Source organism: Astatotilapia calliptera, chromosome 8, assembly GCF_964374335.1.
Source record: "Astatotilapia calliptera chromosome 8, fAstCal68.1, whole genome shotgun sequence".
NCBI lineage: Eukaryota > Metazoa > Chordata > Actinopteri > Cichliformes > Cichlidae > Astatotilapia > Astatotilapia calliptera.
In genome coordinates this window covers 28296727-28316006 of record NC_137429.1, presented here as the reverse complement: position 1 = coordinate 28316006, position 19280 = coordinate 28296727, and the positions used below count along the sequence as shown (strand labels likewise).

The 19280-nt window shown below is 40.8% G+C and overlaps 1 protein-coding gene across 9 annotated transcripts in view; it reads left to right on the top strand.

Moving 5' to 3' along the window:
* Positions 1-503: 503 nt before the first annotated feature.
* Positions 504-19280, top strand: part of tmem94 (transmembrane protein 94) — a 38898-nt gene continuing 20121 nt past the window's right edge. For 2 of the 9 annotated variants that reach the window (XM_080305251.1, XM_026177592.2), the window contains exons 1-11: positions 5559-5642; positions 7444-7563; positions 8902-9029; positions 9326-9462; positions 9686-9891; positions 10610-10761; positions 11585-11687; positions 11789-11875; positions 12107-12223; positions 14803-14859; positions 16602-16709. In XM_080305251.1, the coding sequence (XP_080161377.1) occupies positions 5574-5642; positions 7444-7563; positions 8902-9029; positions 9326-9462; positions 9686-9891; positions 10610-10761; positions 11585-11687; positions 11789-11875; positions 12107-12223; positions 14803-14859; positions 16602-16709 (1284 nt within the window). In that variant the 5' untranslated portion in view covers positions 5559-5573. Of the gene's footprint in view, positions 662-4219; positions 4240-4415; positions 4737-5555; positions 5643-7443; positions 7564-8901; positions 9030-9325; positions 9463-9685; positions 9892-10609; positions 10762-11584; positions 11688-11788; positions 11876-12106; positions 12224-14802; positions 14860-16601; positions 16710-19280 lie in introns of those variants that run through there. The other 7 variants (XM_080305247.1, XM_080305248.1, XM_080305244.1 and 4 more) reach the window with 7 other exon arrangements.

Genomic DNA, 19280 nt, shown 5'->3' with positions numbered 1-19280 from the left:
TCATAAGTTTGATTCTAATTACTACCATAATGCTGTTAAATTGGGGTCCAACGTCAACATAACTGACAGCTGCAGTCACGGAGAAACCTGCCTATCTAATGGCAGATAGAGCGGGGATGCTGAGAGGTCAAGTGTTTACTTTCCAAAACCACGACCGACTGTTTCAAAATTATAGCTGAGGTGTTTTTCGGTAAACTGGACAAACCCACCGAAGGACCCGAGCATCCCGCCGTACTTTTTCGGTAAATTACTCTAATCCGTAACTAATTCACCCTGATTACAGGAATCAAGAGAAAGTCACCGGGATGCTCAGTCACTAACTAACGTTACTGTATAAGGATTACAGTAATACATGAGTATTATACTGTAAGACCTGGACTCTCCTAATGTGCAGAGCTGCTTATTAAGGAAATAAAAGTGACGTAGCAGTATAGCCCAAGAGATGGCAATAGTGCAACATTGTTGGATGCAAGCTGCCTTTAAAAACAAAAGAAGAAGAAGAACACGCACGCACGCGCGCACGTACACATTATTTCCTTCCTCCTAGCTGAACGCTTTCCAACATGGCTGCTGCTGCACAGTGAAGCATCTGAAGTGTGTTTATATGGAGAGAAAAAGGTGTTTTTTCAGGATGTGCAGAGAGACTCGAAAATGAGGAAAGGTGAGTGCTTATATATTAATAATGTACACCCACTCAGTGTGATATGATGAATATTGCAGCGGTGAAGTGTAGTTTAAACAACGCCTGTGTTGCGGTAGCATCTGCCTCTGAGATGGAGGTAAGGAGATATGTGGCCTGACAACAGCTTTGCTTTTAAAGAAGATAGATCGATTAAAAGCTCAAATCGAGACTAGTCTTGTGATAGCTGCTGTTTACAGCAGAACATTTCATTTATAGCTAATGTGACTCACGACATGTCGCTTTGTTGACCTTTGAGAGGTGCTTGTGAAAACACCGACTATTGTCGTTCTCCGCGATAAGATTTTCATTGGTGCGAAGTATTGTGATTTGACAAATTGACATGCTTTTACAGCTTTCATGCTGGAGCTGTAGGCTGGGTTAGTGTTAGGGGTTATGCTTTAAGTACAGCTCTCAAGGTGTACGTGAGCTTATTCATACCCATTCTGTAAAGTTGCTAGAGCCCGTAAAGCCATACGACAAATAAGAGTTTTCACTTGTTTTGCGACGATTTTACTTTAAGTCAAATTCAGAATTCTGACTTTTGTATTTTTCCGTCTTTCTCTTTTGGTCATATTTGTGTCAACACGATCGTTATGTGTGGATAAAATCTACCAAAAGTCTTTGAAACCGCCAGCTACGGTTTACGATTTACTTCACAAATAGGCAAGGCAAGGCAAGGCAAGTTTATTTGTATAGCACAATTCAACAACAAGGTGATTCAAAGTGCTTTACAGAGACATTAGAAACAAGAACAAATAAAAAGCAGGATTTAAAATTGATTAAAACAAGCAAATAAACTAACTAACTAATTAACAAACAAACAAACAAACAAACAACAGTATATAAAATCAAAACAGATAAAATCAGAACAGTAGATAAAATCAGTAGTTAAATGTAAGTTTTGAAATTTAAGCTTAAAAGTGTGGATTTGGTGCTTTATTCAAATGCAGCTGAGAACAGGTGAGTCTTCAACCTGGATTTAAATAAACTGAGTGTTTCAGCTGATCTGAGGCTTTCTGGGAGTTTGTTCCAGATATAAGGAGCATAAAAGCTGAATGCAGCTTCTCCGTGTCTGGTTCTGACTCTGGGAACTGATAAAAGACCGGATCCAGATGACCTGAGGGATCTGGATGGTTCATACTGGGTCAGGAGGTCATTGATGTATTTTGGTCCTAAACCATTCAGAGCTTTATAGGCCAGCATCAGAACTTTAAAGTCTATCCTCTGACGGACAGGCAGCCAGTGTAAAGACCTCAGAGCTGGACTGATGTGGTCCACCTTTTTGGTCTTAGTGAGGACTCGAGCAGCAGAGTTCTGAATGAGCTGTAGTTGTCTGACTGATTTTTTAGGTAGACCTGTAAAGATGCTGTTACAGTAATCAAGCCTACTAAAGATGAATGCATAGGGGGAAAATGTTGGCAGAATTCTGTTTAGCAATGCCTCATTGCCACGGCTTGTGGAGTAAAGTCGACTGGAGCCTATCCCAGTTGACTTTGGGTATGTAGCAAGGTACACCCAGGACAAGTAGCCAGTCTATCACCCAGGCAGAACTGAAGATGTTAACATTTTCAGTGCAAGTATTGACAGCATTAGAAATGAGTATATTAGAGGGACGACTCAGATTGAGCAGTTTTGGGACAAAGTTAAGAGAGGCAAGGTTGAGATGGTTTGAAGATGTACAGATGAGGGATTATTAATATACTGGACAAGGGATGTTGAATTTGGATTTGCTAGGTAAGAGAGTTCATGGATGTAGTGGAGGAAGACACGAAAAGGGCTCTGGTGACAGTAGAGAATGCAAAGAGGCAGATAATTACTGTGGTGACCCCTTAAATGGTCGCTGCTGAAAGTGGTTGTTTAGGTAAAGGCCGAGGGGGCGACCATTTCAGCAGTAGTATGCAGAGATTATGCATTGCTGTGGATGTGGACATACAGATGAACAGTCTTTCCATTGTTTATCCATAACGTCTATGGAGACAAGTTTGCACAATCATAGATATTTGGCATGCGTGCAGAGATGAGTGTTCACTTTTGTCATTTGTTTACATGTTAAGTTTCACATCAAGCCTAAGAATAAAAATAAACTATACCAAAAAGTATGATGATGTCAGTATCAAGGAGATGCAGTATAAGTAGCAGGAGTTATTTCACAGCTACTTGGCAAGGCAGAAATGTTTAAAAGAGGTTCTCTGATAAACACGTAGATGCCTTCACTAGCATGTAGGGGTGGGCGATATATCAAATTTTTTCCACGTACAATGGTTAAGTTGGCTTTATCGTAACCATCGAGGATAAATTGCCATTGCCACTGTGAAATTTTTTTTCTCTCTCACACGCTGGGAATGCATCATTAATTCCCCCGTCCCAATTGGAAAGTTTTCTACCTGGCACACTGTGCTGAGCATGCCTGTTTATATGCTACCAGATTGGGAAAAATTTGGCGTCAGTGGGAGCGTCAGACGAGCGGGGGACTGACACTTGCTGTCATTTGGATTTCACGGGGATGATGCAGAACAAAATGCAATAATTTGCAAAACATGCCGTAAAACTATTTATTATTTATAAAAAGAGAGCAATATCACGAAATTATTCTACCAGCTGAAAAGTCATCCAAATGAAGAATGTTTTAAACTCTGCATGTCACCATCTCCCGTAAACCAAAGAAAACGTTAAACAAACCAGCTGTGATACCCTGGACTATTCTTGTTCAGTCGTTTTAATAGTTACTATAGTTACTGTAAATTGAGGTCATCGCGTGTTTTATTTTACAATTTTTATATGTTACAAGCACAAAAGAGCATCCGTTTATTTTCAGTTGTTTTATTCAATTATTGCTTGATGTCCTTTTTTGTTGCTATGATCTTTAGTTTGTTAAAGGTCTGGTGTTGACCACAGAAAGAGACTTACTGTGACAGTATTGTCATTTGTGAAAAACTGATGGTTAAAAAATGGTTAGGATAAAACATTGAATACAAAACATTTGAATCAATTTAAAAGTAGAAGAAAACCTTGGATGGTCGATTTGAATGAGTGTAATTTTAGGCACTATATTGTTGAAAATAATATTTATTTTTGAAGTTTATTTAAACATATTGCTATATGTGTCGTGGTGTAGCCAAAAAAATATCGTGATATTAGATTTTTCTCATATCACCCAGCTCTACTAGCATGTTTCTTCTCTTCCCATTAGTTTCCAGAGATACAATGTTCTCACATTTATACACTGCTTTTCTACTCATACTGACCACTCAAAGAGGTTTAGACTACAGGGCTTTATTATGTACACTTAAAGCACTTTATTCACCTTACAACCAATCAACCAACACCAACACACTCATAAACTAATCCACGAGGCCAGTAATGTGGCTGTGGAGCTAGACTCTCTGATGGCGGTGTCAGAAAGACTGTTGCTGTCCAAGTCCAGGGAATATATTGGGCATTCCTCCCTCCACCCTTCAGTCTGTCTGCCTGTTCGATTGGCTCACCACTCTCAACTCTTTGCCAAGGAGATTGCTGACTCTGGGGTTTTGTGTCAGTTGAAACTGCTTGTGTTCAAGGTGAGTAGATTCTATGGTGCAGTCTGATTGTCAGTACTGCTGTTATGCTAACACTGGGTGATGTTTCCTGGACTTTATACACCAAATGACACCAAGGTGTTATTCATGTCATCTATGTTGATGACATTCCAGTTAGATATACATTTTTGTTCATGTGCTTTGCATTTTATTCACAGGGCTCTGCATCAACGTTATGACGCGATTCCTGTGCAGCACCTGAGGAAGTAAACAAAACCAGATATCCCAGAGAGAGTTCTCCACTTTTCTTCTGTCACACTGGCAAAGGACGCAGTGCAGGAGGTCTTAACAGGCAGAGAACTGCTTTCTCTGTGCGCATCTTAGCCACTTGATCTACAGCTGCTGGAATCAAAGATGTGTAGCATCTAGAGCTGGACTTTGTGTGGCAGAACTGACAGAATTTGCCACATCTTTGCCTAACAAGGAGCAGAGCATGTAGAGTGGTTGTGGTTGCCATGGAGCCAAGGGATAAGAGACAGGTGAGTCTGGTTGCTTAGATTAGCAAATGCCTTTGGAACGTAAATGTTTCCTGTGTGGATGCTGTTTTAATAGACAGCTACCTTGGTGTTTAGAGTGACCTCAGGAGATTAACTGCCTTGCTGTAACATCATCTACCATGGGGTCTTGTTTTTCCAAGGTTTTTTGCTTCTTCAGAGAGAGCAATTTTTCTGCAGACCTATAAACAGAAACCACTGTGATACCAGAAGTGTGTTGGATACAACACAGAGATGTATATGTGTAACAGGCTAATAAAATATTAGAATTTTGCTAACTCGGAGTAAGTGATAACATTTTTGCATTAAAGTGAAAACAAAACACAAATTGTATAAAGGCACAATATAGCCCTGCTTTCAGAAACAGACATAGATGTAACACTGTCTGTAGCTGGATATAAGAAATAAGTGCTTGAAGTCAACTTTTTAAAAACATGTTTAGTGCCATCTTCTGTTAGCATGGAACGTCATGTCACCGGATTGGGTGGTTGTTGATGTCAAGACTCACATTAGTTTATTTTAGCTAGCTAGTAACAGAACCAATAACTCAGGGGAAATTAAAGACAAAAAAAAATCAGTCTAAAGGGATCACTTTTGTGCTGCCCCTGGCTTCAAAAATGAGTGCAAAATCTGTTCAGCACTATTTTATGCAGTAAAATAGTCTCTCTACCAGTGCATCACACCACAAGAATGTTTCTTGCAGAAACACGTTCGAACATGCTGTCTGCAGGAAAACAAACAAAATCTCCACATCGATCCTTCTATCCTTCACTTCCATTTCGCTTTTCCTCATTTCTAAAATGAAGCAATCCAGTCAGTGAGATGACACGAGAGGAAAAAAGCTCTAATTTTCCCAGCACACGTGCTTATGGGATTCCTGACCGTGCTTTGGTAAGAAAGATAGTCATGTTTATGGTGTGATGTGCATGTATTAAAGCTGTTTTGTTGTCAACTAGATTGATGTGCGTAGGAAAAGAGAGACAATTTTATTGCATAAAATAGAACTGATTGCATCAGCTGATTGGTACAATCGACTAGATGAGGAAAAATAATTTTCTTAATCAGGGTTGTCGGTCCGGTGAACCACCTGTCACCTGACTCAAACAGGCTCTTCTCCACACAGTCTTCATTTATAAGGTGCATTACAAGCCCGAACATTATGGTTAACAGGTGGATTTCCCTGTTTCAGTGCAGAGTATGTCCTTGGTTTTAACATAAAACTGATTGTTGCAGCAAGAGACAACACAAAAGTGTCTATTGACTGCAACCAACCCACCTGGTGTCATAACGTTCCGTACTGACAGAAAATGGGGCTAAACATGTTTTTGAGAGTTTGAAACTTTCAAATAAAGAAGAGCTAATTTTCAATCAATAGTGGAATAATTGTGTTTATTCTGTCCTGTCTGGCAGAATTGTTGTCTGAAGACCAAAAAATGGCCAACAGATTTACTTTCCCTAGTGGACCATCATGACATTTACTTTAATGGTCCACTTGATGGTGATATTTTGTTAGGATCTTTTTTATTTAGTGTTATTGTAATCACAATCTGCTTCAACAACTGCTGGAAAAAATAACACAGCAGAGAAACAACAGCAAGAACCGACATATGCATAAATAACAATAAATAATAAATGTTACTGAACAGCACACAGTACTAATAATGCAAAATATATTTAGAGGCAGCAGCCAAATAATATGGTGTGTCTGTGAATACCTGTTTGTACACCTCATAGGCCCTCACCCCCAGGGCGCCTGAGATATTCTAAGATATGTTGTAAGAGAGGTGGAGTGTAAGACCTGACACGGACAAACAGGCACACAAGAATGCATTCACTCCCTCATGCACACATATACAAATGCTCACACACTCATCCAACATGTAGAGACACAGAAATGAACACCGTACACACACTCACGCTCCCCAGACACCCTCTATACTCCCATGTCCAGTGGTTATAATTGTGCTAATAATTGTGGTTTTTGAAATTCTCAATTTTTTCTTTATTCTATAAGCTCTGGCATTTTGCAGCATATTTACCCTCATACTTTCTGCTGTCGGCCGTCAGCCTGGAAGCTGTATAATTTAAACATGGTGTCAGACTTGGTTAATCTGCATATTTTAATACAACTGGTTTACTGCTGTGTAAAACAAACAGCAGTGTATGAAGCAGCAAAAAATTTTGTTTTTTTTCCCAAGTCGGACTTTGTTGATCAGGTGATTTGATGAAGGATTCCCGCTAGCTGTTTCAAATTAAAGGTTTTAAAGTTGGCTACAGGAACAGCGCTGCTGTTTTGGACGCTAGAAACATGCTTTCTTCCATCTACCTGAGCTCACCATCTCAGTAAGGGTGCTGCCTCTTTGCGCCTCATGCTGTGTAAACAGACTCCAGCTCCATATTCAACTATGCCAATGTTATTATCACTGCCACTGTTGTTTTATCATGCTTTTTACTGAACAATTGCGGGCTGCATAGGTTTAATGTTGTAAACTCTTTATTCACACACTGCTCCTAACCCTTCCCTCTGCCCACTCCCCGACTCCCCCAAGGCTAATCAAGCCTACCTGTGGGACTTCTAGAATTTTTGATACCCAGCATCAAGACTAATGGTGAAACAAAGGATTTTTTTTTTCTTTTTTAAAATCGACCAGTAAAATGACTGGATTGTTTTATTTTGTTGTTGTTCTTCCAGGAGGAGGATGCTGTGGCTCTGGGCCTTTCAACTGGCCAGGCTCTTGAGAAGCTCCGGGACCAGTTAAGCAGCTTGCTGGAACAGCATCAGAGAGTTGCATGCAGACGAACATCTGTGCTGGTACGCACACACTTGTGTCTACACTTTTAAACCAGTGGTCCTTACTTTAGAACCTTATTTCCCCGTTTTGGATTTTCCATATATGTGGCTATATCTGTAAATTATGCTACATATGTATGCACTATTCCTTGGATGGCGGTACCTGGTGAGGTTAACAACTTCACTGCTGTTTTCTGTTCGTGCCAAAAAGGAGCTGTCACGGTGACTCGGTGTCACGGTTCGATATTTTTTCGATACAAAAAAATGTTCATGCTTTTTTAATTTGTCATTTATTAAAATTATAAATATATATTTTAACTGAAAAGTACAGTTTTTAAATTTAATGTTGCTGAAACAACAAAGGGATAAAAAATAAATCTATCTGATGGAGGAATCCCTCATCTTTGGAAAAGAGTTTATTACAGAGAAATGGCTCTTTCCAAAATAAAAGCTATACTATACGCTTCTTCTGGGCTATATTCTCAGCAGCATAATAAACATATCAGGTCCCCATGAAGAGAATCCTGTGCTAACGGCTGTCTAAATGACTCGGGTAAAGTTTGTAGCATGCGTGCTTGTTGTTTTTGTCTGCTTCCACTTGTCTTTGCACTAGGATGATGTCGGCGTAAATGTGCAGTCATATTCGTTGTGTTCCCACTAGTGCTGTCAGCGTTAATCTCGTTAAAATGACGTCAACGCCACAACACGGCAAATCTCCGTTAACGAGCTACCGCGGATCGCCCCGTGCGTGGGGCTGGACAGCCAACACGTTAACGAGCTAACTGCGCTAACACACTAGCTCCCACCCATGTAATTGAGCATTGCGTGGCACATCCAACATACTGTTTTACTTTAGTCCATGACGCGCTTACCTTCAGGGTCATACTTAACTTGAAGACCAAAATAGTTCCAAAGGCCAGATCTGAATGAGGGTGAGGGAGGTTCAATTTCGGGTAGCGTTGAGGCAGTTGCCATGTTGCAACGAGCTTAGCTTCCGTCTTGCTAGCATGTGCTGCACTCAGTGGATCTGCACTGGACAGTGCAGCCTAGGCGGAGTAGTCGAACGCAGATCCACTTACAGCATTGTCAGAAGGAAAGTTGATAAAATAAATTTAAAATGTTGTATTGTTCGATACATATGCGTACCGAACCGAAAGCACTGTATCGAACGGTTCAATATCGATACGAGTATCGTTGCGCCCCTAATAAATAAATATTTATTTATTTATTTATAAGCCTTACATACTTGTGAGGCTCTGTGTACATACACATGTGCTCTGTGTAGGCACACTACTTTGTAATGTAACATGTTGTATATTGTTGTGCTTACTTGCTTTTGTTTTGGGGACATTTCCATAGGAACAGTGGCAAAATAGCTTCCTTTACCATGGTAATCGTCACTCTTGTGTCCATTGGCCGGGTGCTGCTCTCACTCTGCTGGTGGTGGTGGGACTCGTCTGTTGCCATGGTAGCCAGCCGAAGGGGAGGTATGTAACCTCTTTTTGGGATGTCTTATTCTTCACCTCCACACGGTGGTAAGTCCACATAGCTGTCAGTGCTTTGAGAGCTTTCTTCTCGGCACATGAGGGATTCTCTACAAGATAGCATCCTTTCCAAAAAAAAAGCACTGGTTGAAATTCTAGTTAGTTTGCATTAAAAATGTTTAGCACAGCCAGGTAATTGAGAAATGCATCTCCCTCGTCCACCATGATGAGAGATATTTCATCACTGTATTCTTTGATCTTTCATTCATAGCTGTGGTCTTCTGTCTTCACCTCCACAGTGCTGGTATAGAGCTCCTGAATGCCGCTGCTCTCCTTCTCCTCTTGGTGCTGAACCTGTGTCTGGGTGGACGCCAGGAGAGACTGAAGCGAAATGAGATGATATGGCGCCTAAAGGCCATCATCACACAGCTCAGTGGTGAGTAAGGCTCATGACTGCATTACTGCAAACACAGAAGAATTGAGGAACTTGTATTCTCTGTAAAAGTCGCATTTGTTTGTTTAGTTTTGTTTGTTGTTGTTGTAATTGTTTTTTGTTTTACCTTCTTCAAATCCTATTTCATTAACAAGAGTTAGTCTGTCATGTTAGTTCTTCTTTTGTTCTCTAAATAAATCCTCAATTTTGTAATTCATTATCCTAGATTACTTGTCAGCCTGTGTTGGTGAAGTGAAATGGCCTTCATCTCTCTACCCTGACCTTTACACACCCTCATCCCCATCGTGGTCCCTTCACTGGACCTATCGTGACTCTCAGCTGGTTAACCTGCCTGTTAGTCTACTGGTGGAAGGCGATATCATTGCTTTGAGACCTGGTCAAGAGGCCTTTGCATCACTTAGAGGCATTAAGGTTAGTCTGCATTTACTGTAAGCTGTAGTATACTTTTGTAAGATAGTATCTATTTTTTTGAGTAAATAACAATTTTCAAAAGCTTTAAAAAGCAACACGTATCACAATTTGTATCGGCAGCTTAAGCCTGTATTTAGGTATTAGACACAATCTCACCTGGTATTTCCTCTGCTGGTAGGAATAACAAATACATCAACTGGAAGTTTATCAGCCACATTTAGACAAAACTAATGCATTGTTGTATGATATGTGGTAAAAAGGATGGACAGGATATTTTTGTTATTAGTTTGTGTAAAAAATTCTATTTAATACATTGTTTTTTACACTGTTTATGAAAATGGAGGCAAAAAAATAAATAGTTTTACAGGTGGAGACCTCTGACCTTTTTTCCCCTCATCATCATTTTCTGACTGGATGCTTTGCTGAGTTTTCATCTTTTCTACTGGAAGCACGAGACGATACCTGCACCATACACATGTTTCACAGGAGGTCCAACTCCTCTAGGATGCCACATCAGTACTTTCTTTTGCTAAAAGGTTTGCTGTGTCTCGCAGCATAGTCTTGAGACTATGATTGACAGTGCAGCAGACAGGTGGTTAAATCTAGGAGAGCTGACAGGGCCATAGAAGGTCCTTAACCTGTCAGTAAGACCGGTATCTGGTATCTCAGAAATTATAATTGTTCTTTTTTTTTTTTTCTTTTCATTTTTCCTCCTCAGGATGATGAGCACATTGTGCTTGAACCAGGAGATTTATTCCCACCATTCTCCCCTCCTCCTTCACCACGGGCCAATGAGAAAAGAGGACCCCAGAGCCCCCAGCAACACCGCCTCTTCAGAGTGGTCTGTACTCCAGTCCTGGACACGATAAGGTAGGGAACATAGCCATGTTTATTTTTTTGTTTTTTGTTTTTTAAACCAAATATTGGAATTACTTCTAATATCCTCAAATATTAAAAATGAATGTTAAAAGTATTATACAGTCTTTCATGTACATATGCATTTTTTTGGTGGGATGGAAGCAAAACATACATACATGACATTCACCTTAGGTTAACATTAGGTTATGCACATTAATGCACCAGTGTGCTGTTTAAAAGGTCAAAAGGGCAAATCTTCATCTGCCCACCATAACAGAAAAATAAACAGCAAAGTTACTGTTCTCCAAAAGGAGCAATGCTTCCCATTTGCAGTTTGCTAGATAACCCAGAAGACTGATGATAAATTTGTTTGTGCCCGAATGAGACCACAATACAGCTGTTTAGTATAAATGGACATTATTTCATCTGTGAAATTATAGTGGAGGTAAGTATAACTTTGATCCTGTTATCCTGGATCTGCATCAAACTTGAGTTAATTTTCTTCTGACCATTTTATTATCAAAACGTTGCTTCAGGAAACAGTACTGCAACTCAGTCTGTGGCTTTTGGAAAGTAAATATTAAGAAATCACACTTTTTCTCAATTGTGACATTTTATTTGAACATTAGCTTGCGCTCGTACCCATATTGACAAAAGTTAATTGGCTATACTGCTGTCATGTGACTATGATGTAATGAAAAGAAACCATAACATCTCACAGATGAAGAATGATGATGAACATAAGAAGAGTATCAATGGGAATGAATGGTAATGGAAAAAAGTTGTTAAACTTTGGTAAAATCATTTGTATTTCTGTCTGTCTTTTATCCAACAGGAACAATTTGGAGTTGGCCCTGTCTCGCCCAGTCACTGTGCTCGATAATGAGAGATTTACAGTACAGTCGGTTATCACCAAGCTAGTCTGTCCTGTTGTTCTGGTGAGTAGTTGGTGTGTTCTTCCTAATGTATTCTGCATTGTATTTGAACATGAACATGTAAATATGTGCAGTCTTATGTGTGTTTTGCTCCCCTCTTCTAGGTGGCATTCCTGCTTGTTAACACTGTTCGCTTTCTTCTTACTGCCCCCAGCCTCACTCCTAGATGCTACAATTTTGTTCAGCTTCAGGTAAAATAATTCAAAGCAGTAAATGTGCAGACAGCAAAGACTGTAATGTATTAGTGATGTAGGGACACAGCCAACCAGTGTGTATGTAAAGGTGTTTTTTGTGATTACTATTGATAATAAACTTTCCTAACAGTTTGTTCTGTGTTGGCACCAAACATAATGATTGTACTAAGAATATTCTTGAAAGCGAAAAAGACTGGACAGAAATGTGTGTATGACTTGTTTTTTCAGCTAATGGGTGTTCTGCCCATTTTGCCCCTGCTCTTTCCTATTATGTGGGTGCTGGTGAATGCTTACGGAGAGGCCAGGGTCCTCGCCGAGTTCAGCCGTGTGTCACCAGCTGGCCTGGTAAGGGACATGCACACAGGGACACGGTCAAACACACACACAAATGTGACATGCAATGACAGGAGAAAAGGCTTCAGTTATTATCAGTGGATTTTTTTTTAATTTTTTTTTTTTACTTTTAGTAACAGGTCTAAAAGAACACATCAAATCAAAATGTATTTATATAGCACATATTAAAAACAACAAAGCTGACCATAGTGCTTCACAGTCAGTAAAAGCATGAGACAATTAAAATAAACAATAAGAAAACAGGGCAGGAAACAATAGGTGACAACACAACAAGCCAGATAACAACCAACTAGTTAGAATCAAAAGCCAAAGTAAAAAGATGGTACGAATATGAACAGGGAGGTTATTCCAGAGTCTAGGTGCTATGGTTGCAAAGGCCCGGTCGCCTCTCAACGTCAGTCGAGACCTAGGTTGTGCTAGGAGCATCTGATTGGACGATCTTAGTGCTCTATTGGGATTGTACAAGTGGAGGAGTTCGGAAAGATAGCTGTGTGCTAAATTATTTAGAATTTTAAAAGTGAACAAAAGAATTTTAAAATCTATACGATATTTAACAGAGAGCCAATGTAAGCTGGCTAAAATTGGAGTGATGTGTTCATAGATTCTCGTACCTGTTAAGAGGCGCGCAGCTGCATTCTGAACTAACTGAAGCATGTTGGAGGCTGTAGAGGGAGTTACAGTAGTCCAGTCTGGATGTGATAAATGCGTGGATAAGCTTTTCAAGGTCCTTTAGAGGTAGGAACAGCTTTGCTTTGGATATCTGACGCAACTGGTGAAAGCTGTTGTTTACCACAGTGGAGACCTGTTTCTCAAGTTTAAAAGCGCCATCCAGGAACACTCGGAGGTTTCTTACAGTGAGCGAGAAATGGCTAGCAAGAGGACCTCTAGGCCATCAGCTAACTGGTCTGGCGGAGTGTGACTATCAAAAACAATGATTTCGGTCTTATTCTCATTCAGTGTAAGAAAATTATGTGATAACCAAATTTTAACTTCATGCAGACAGTTGAACAGAGGTTGCAAAGAAGCAGACACATCGGATTTCAAAGGTGAATAAATCTATAACTATTATTTCTAGAACTCTTCAAACCCTGATAATAACACCAATGCTTTTTTCTCAACAAGTCCTTCAGGGACACAGACACACTGAGTAGAACTACAGTGTAAAACTGTTGGAGTAATGCTTTTAGATAGCGATAAATGACTAAATGAAATTCAGTCATGTGTGTCAAGAATAACTTTAATGCACCTTCGGATTCCTTCTCCAAATTCTACTGAAGGAATGGACTTCATTCTTCCAAAATCAATTTCATCAATAGCTTTTGTGATGGAGAACGCTGTCTTTAGCAGTTTCAGTAATGGCTGACAACAGTAGTTTGCTCAATGACCCCACTGTTGATACATGTGTTTGTGCACGGATGGGACCCAAATACAGCTGTTTAGTATAAATGAACATTATTTCATCTGTGAAGTTATAGTGGACGTAGTATAACTTCTTATTGTCTGCATTAAACTTGAGCATGAGTTAATTTTCTGTTAATGGATGATTTTCTCACCTTTTTATTGTCAAAATGTTGCTTCTACTAGCAGCACTGCAACTCAGTCGGTGGTTTTGAGGGTAAATACTAAGAAATAGGAATATATAAACAGTCTTGTGGTGACATAATGGCTGACAAATTCTATCACAGTAAATAGTCAATGAGATCACACTTTTTCTTACACTCTTACCTGTATTGACAAAAGTTTATCCGTCACAGTAAGGGTAATATCTAATGGCTGACAACAACTCTGGGTGGCCAGTCATAGCCTTTAAAAACATACCCTTTAAGTGTAAATTTGTTTGAAAAGGTGAAAAATCATCTTTTGAGGCTTTGAAGCTAATTTCAACCATTCACCAAATTTTCTTCTGACAAAGGTTCTAAAATAGATCTAAATGGTACACAGATTAAATCTTTCTAAAGTCAATATTTGGTAGATGTCTAGGTCATATATAGTTTATTTTTTCCTTTCAAAATGCGATATCAGGCTTTTTTGTGGTGAAATGTTTGTGATTAAACAGCAATAACAATACCAGGCTTTGGTCATAAAGATGGAAGTAATGTGCCTTTGAAGGTTTCAGTAGTTGAACCTGTCAAAGGAATGTTGGCTGAGTGTTGGTGCATCAGATGTCAGAATTTGGACTTCAAGTTGGACTTCTAACTCACAAAGCCAGAGCAGCCCCACCAGCCCCATATTCTGAATCTAATTAGGAGCAATGCATGTAAGTGTTGGTAAAAATGTAAAAATTCGAATTTAGTCTGCTGCAAATTGCACGATAAAGGTGAAGGCATCACTTTAGGGCCCAGACCAGTGTTCATGGCGTCTCATCAAATATAGGTTATCCAGTGTTTTTGTGTCTGCTGTTTGCTAACTTCTGATCGTCTGCACTGCACACTGTTTCAGATGTTTTTCTTCTTCAGTTCAGTAATAACAGTGCACATGCACACACAAACACACACACACCATATCCCACACAGAGGAGGCACAGTGAGAGCCTCCTTCTGTGTTTTAACTAGACTCTTCTCTTGCCCTAGCTTGCTAAGTTCTCTGAGGACACTCTAAGCAGCTACACCGAGATGGTTTCCTCCCAGGTATAACCTCATGCTGTTTGACACCCCATTCTCTCCCCCCGCCTAAACTTGCTTGGCTCCCAAATCCACCTGAACGAACCCACTCACTGTCTTTACCCGTTTGTTTGCAACCCTTCTGTGGAACCATTGTACATAGCTCTTGCTACTTTTCCACCTTCCCCTCTCACCCTCAGTCCCACTTACATCTGAATGTCTTACATAGACATTAGATTCGGTGTCCTTTTTGTTTGCTTTTTGCTTTCATCCAAATACTTGACTTTGCTTTCTGTTTGTAAATGCTGTACATGTGATTTCCCTCTCTTTGAATGGTTTTGTTTGGACATTATTAGTCAACACAATTTGACCAAGCAACTCTTCATGTGATTTTACACTCAGATGCCTCCCGTTATAAGATAAGATAACCTTTATTAGTCCCACACGTGGGAAATTTGTTTTGTCATCGAATAGTTACCTTCAATAATCTATCCTGTGTGTTTAAGATTATGTGTTCATGTCCATGGTTACTACTTCTGTTCCCACCACCTAACACAGCTTCTAACCAAACTCAGTCATTGTCTTCTGTTATAACTGGACAGTAACAACTGCCACCAGTCTGTCTTTTTGCAAACATTTAGTATTTGGCGTTTGAATCAGAGAAAATGATAGAAAGTGTTGAGGATAAGAGAGGCACTGACTCTTTGTTGGACCTTTCACCTCTGCTTTTTTGCTTATACTGCATGACTGGAAATTAGGTTTCCTCTCCTTGTGTCCTCTCCTTATCAACAGTGAACCATGAAAATATTTTCCACCTAATTTCATGAAATAAAGTTTGACTTTGTGTTTGGAAGACATGCTGGTCAGTGAGCTGCAGGGGAGTTCAATGAAAGACTTTGAACTCCTCTGTGGCTGTCAATCCTGCACATTAGCAGCTCAATCTGTTATTTAAACTTGTAGGGAACATGTCTATAGAAAAGGGAAGTGTAGTGGACAAATTTGCATTCACGAAAGAGAACTGGGGTGGCTACTTCTGCTGACAATCTAATTACGGTATCTGACAGCTTAGTAGAAGAGGAAGATTCATCAAGAGGAAGGTTTCTCTGTTAAACATGCTCCTGATCTGAACCTAATGACACTTCAGATCTCTGCAATACACTTCAGTTCTCTGACATGCAGTGATCAGGCATAAAGTTTATGACCACTGACAATAATAATAAAGTGATTATCTCTTCATATTGGCATCTGGGTTAGTGGGTGGGATACGGGGGGGGGGGGGGTGGGGGTATTTATGCATAGAGAAAAGGCAGGTCTGTTATGTATTTCTTACTGGATACAGGCACCCTAGTCAGGAGTGGAGCACCCGACCTGAGGTCCAAAGGCGATTGGTGTTCCTACATGTATATTGCCCCTCCTCATAAGACTCATACATTTTAGTCATGTATTTAAGCATTTAGGTTTTTGATATCTAGTAGTAAGTAATAATAATAATAATAATGGATACTTTATTGATCCCCATGGGGAAATTACTTGTTTTTCTCTGCATTTGACCCATTCACTCAGTGAAGCAGTGGGCAGCCCACTAAGCAGGCGCCCGGGGAGCAGTGTGTAGGGACGGTACCTTGCTCAGGGGTACCTCAGGGTAGCCGTTAAGTGGATTCGAACCGCCGACCTTCCGATCATGGGGCGACCACTTTACCTACTGAGCTATCCCTGCCCCTAGTAGTTCTCTTGATAACTGTGTGTCTGTGTGTGTGTTTTCACTTAAGCAGGAGATGCTCCGATGTGTATGGAGACACCTGGTTGCTGTCCTGAAGGGAAAATCTCAGACACTCTGCTGTACTTCCAGCCTTTTACATACACTGGGATCTGTCACAGTGAGTATTGTAGGCCATTAGACAAATACATCTAGGTAAAAAAATGCTACCCAAAATGCATTTCATGTTGCGTCTAGATCAAATTAAAAATAGAATAAAATTATATGCAGCTCTGTTCTGTAAGCTTTTGATATATGATCATAGAACAGAACACCTAATCTGTGCTGGCTAACCTCATATCAAATTTCTATGTAAACTTAGGGTATTTTCATACCTGCAGTATTAAGTCCATTTAAATCAAACTCGGGTTAGTTTTCCTGCTTGATGCAGTTCATTTGTGCAGATCTGAACACAGTAACTGCTCTCAGGTGTGGTACCATCCAGTTACCTGACCCGAATCCAAGTAACAATGCATCCACTTAACACACTGTTTACTGCTACAACTACACGTTTCTTTTCCAGCTATTTATTAATGAGTGACTTTTATATTTTTATATATTTTTATATATTTTTATATATTTTTATATATATATATATATATATATATATTTTTATATATTTTATATATATATATATATATATATATATATATATATATATATATATATATATATATATATATATATATATATATATATATATATATATATATATATATATATATATATATATAAAAAAATAAAAAAACACCCAGCACGCCCCTGCGGGCGGTTTATCCTTCAAGCTCGGGTCCTCTACCAGAGGCCTGGGAGCTTGAGGGTCCTGCGCAGTATCTTAGCTGTTCCCAGGACTGCGCTCTTCTGGACAGAGATCTCCGATGTTGTTCCCGGGATCTGCTGGAGCCACTCGCCTAGCTTGGGAGTGACCGCACCTAGTGCTCCGATTACCACGGGGACCACCGTTACCTTCACCCTCCACATCCTCTCGAGCTCTTCTCTGAGCCCTTGGTATTTCTCCAGCTTCTCGTGTTCCTTCTTCCTGATATTGCTGTCATTCGGAACCGCTACATCGATCACTACGGCCGTCTTCTTCTGTTTGTCTACCACCACTATGTCCGGTTGGTTAGCCACCACCATTTTGTCCGTCTGTATCTGGAAGTCCCACAGGATCTTAGCTCGGTCATTCTCCACCACCCTTGGGGGCATCTCCCATTTTGACCTCGGGACTTCCAGGTTATACTCGGCACAGATGTTCCTGTACACTATGCCGGCCACTTGGTTATGGCGTTCCTTGCCTGCTAGCATCTTGCACCCTGCTGTTATGTGCTGGATTGTCTCTGGGGCATCTTTACACAGCCTGCACCTGGGGTCTTGCCTGGTGTGATAGACCCCAGCCTCTATGGATCTTGTGCTCAGAGCTTGTTCTTGTGCTGCCATGATTAGTGCCTCTGTGCTGTCTTTCAGTCCAGCTTTGTCCAGCCACTGGTAGGATTTCTGGATATCAGCCACCTCCTCTATCTGCCGGTGGTACATACCGTGCAGGGGCCTGTCCTTCCATGATGGTTCCTCGTCTCCCTCCTCTTTCTTGGGTTTCTGCTGCCTGAGGTATTCACTGAGCACTCGGTCAGTTGGGGCCATCTTCCCAATGTATTCTTGGATGTTCGTTGTCTCATCCTGGACTGTGGTGCTGACACTCACCAGTCCCCGGCCCCCTTCCTTCCGCTTAGCGTACAGCCTCAGGGTGCTGGATTTGGGGTGAAACCCTCCATGCATGGTAAGGAGCTTTCTTGTCTTTATGTCAGTGGCTTCTATCTCCTCCTTTGGCCAGCCTATTACCCCAGCAGGGTACCTGATCACGGGCAGGGCGTACGTGTTGATGGCCCGGATCTTGTTCTTACCATTCAGCTGACTCCTCAGGACTTGCCTGACCCTCTGCAGGTACTTGGTGGTTGCAGCTTTTCTAGCGGCCTCTTCATGGTTCCCATTCGCCTGTGGGATCCCCAAGTACTTGTAACTGTCCTCTATGTCTGCAATGTTGCCTTCTGGTAGTTCAATCCCCTCAGTTCTGACTACCTTCCCTCTCTTTGTTACCATCAGACTACACTTCTCCAGTCCCAACGACATTCCAATGTCATTGCTGTATAGCCTGGTAGTGTGGATCAGTGAATCGATGTCTCGTTCACTCTTGGCATACAGCTTGATGTCATCCATGTACAGGAGGTGGCTGACAACTACTCCGTTCCGTAGTCGGTATCCGTAGCCAGTCTTGTTAATGATCTCACTGAGGGGGTTCAGGCCTATGCAGAACAGCAGTGGGGACAGAGCATCTCCTTGGTAGATCCCGCACTTGATGGTGACTTGTGCTATGGGCTTGGAGTTGGCCTCTAGTGTTGTACGCCACATCCCCATTGAGTTCCTGATGAAGGCTCTTAGGGTCCCATTGATCTTGTACAATTCTAGGCATTCCAATATCCAGCTGTGGGGCATTGAGTCAAAGGCCTTCTTGTAATCAATCCAGGCAGTGCACAGGTTGGTCAGTCTGGTCTTGCAGTCTCGGCTGACTGTTCTGTCTACCAGTAGCTGGTGTTTTGCGCCTCTGGTATTCTTGCCAATCCCTTTCTGTGTCCCGCTCATGTATTGACCCATGTGCCTGTTCATCTTAGCCGATATGATGCCTGACAGGAGCTTCCAT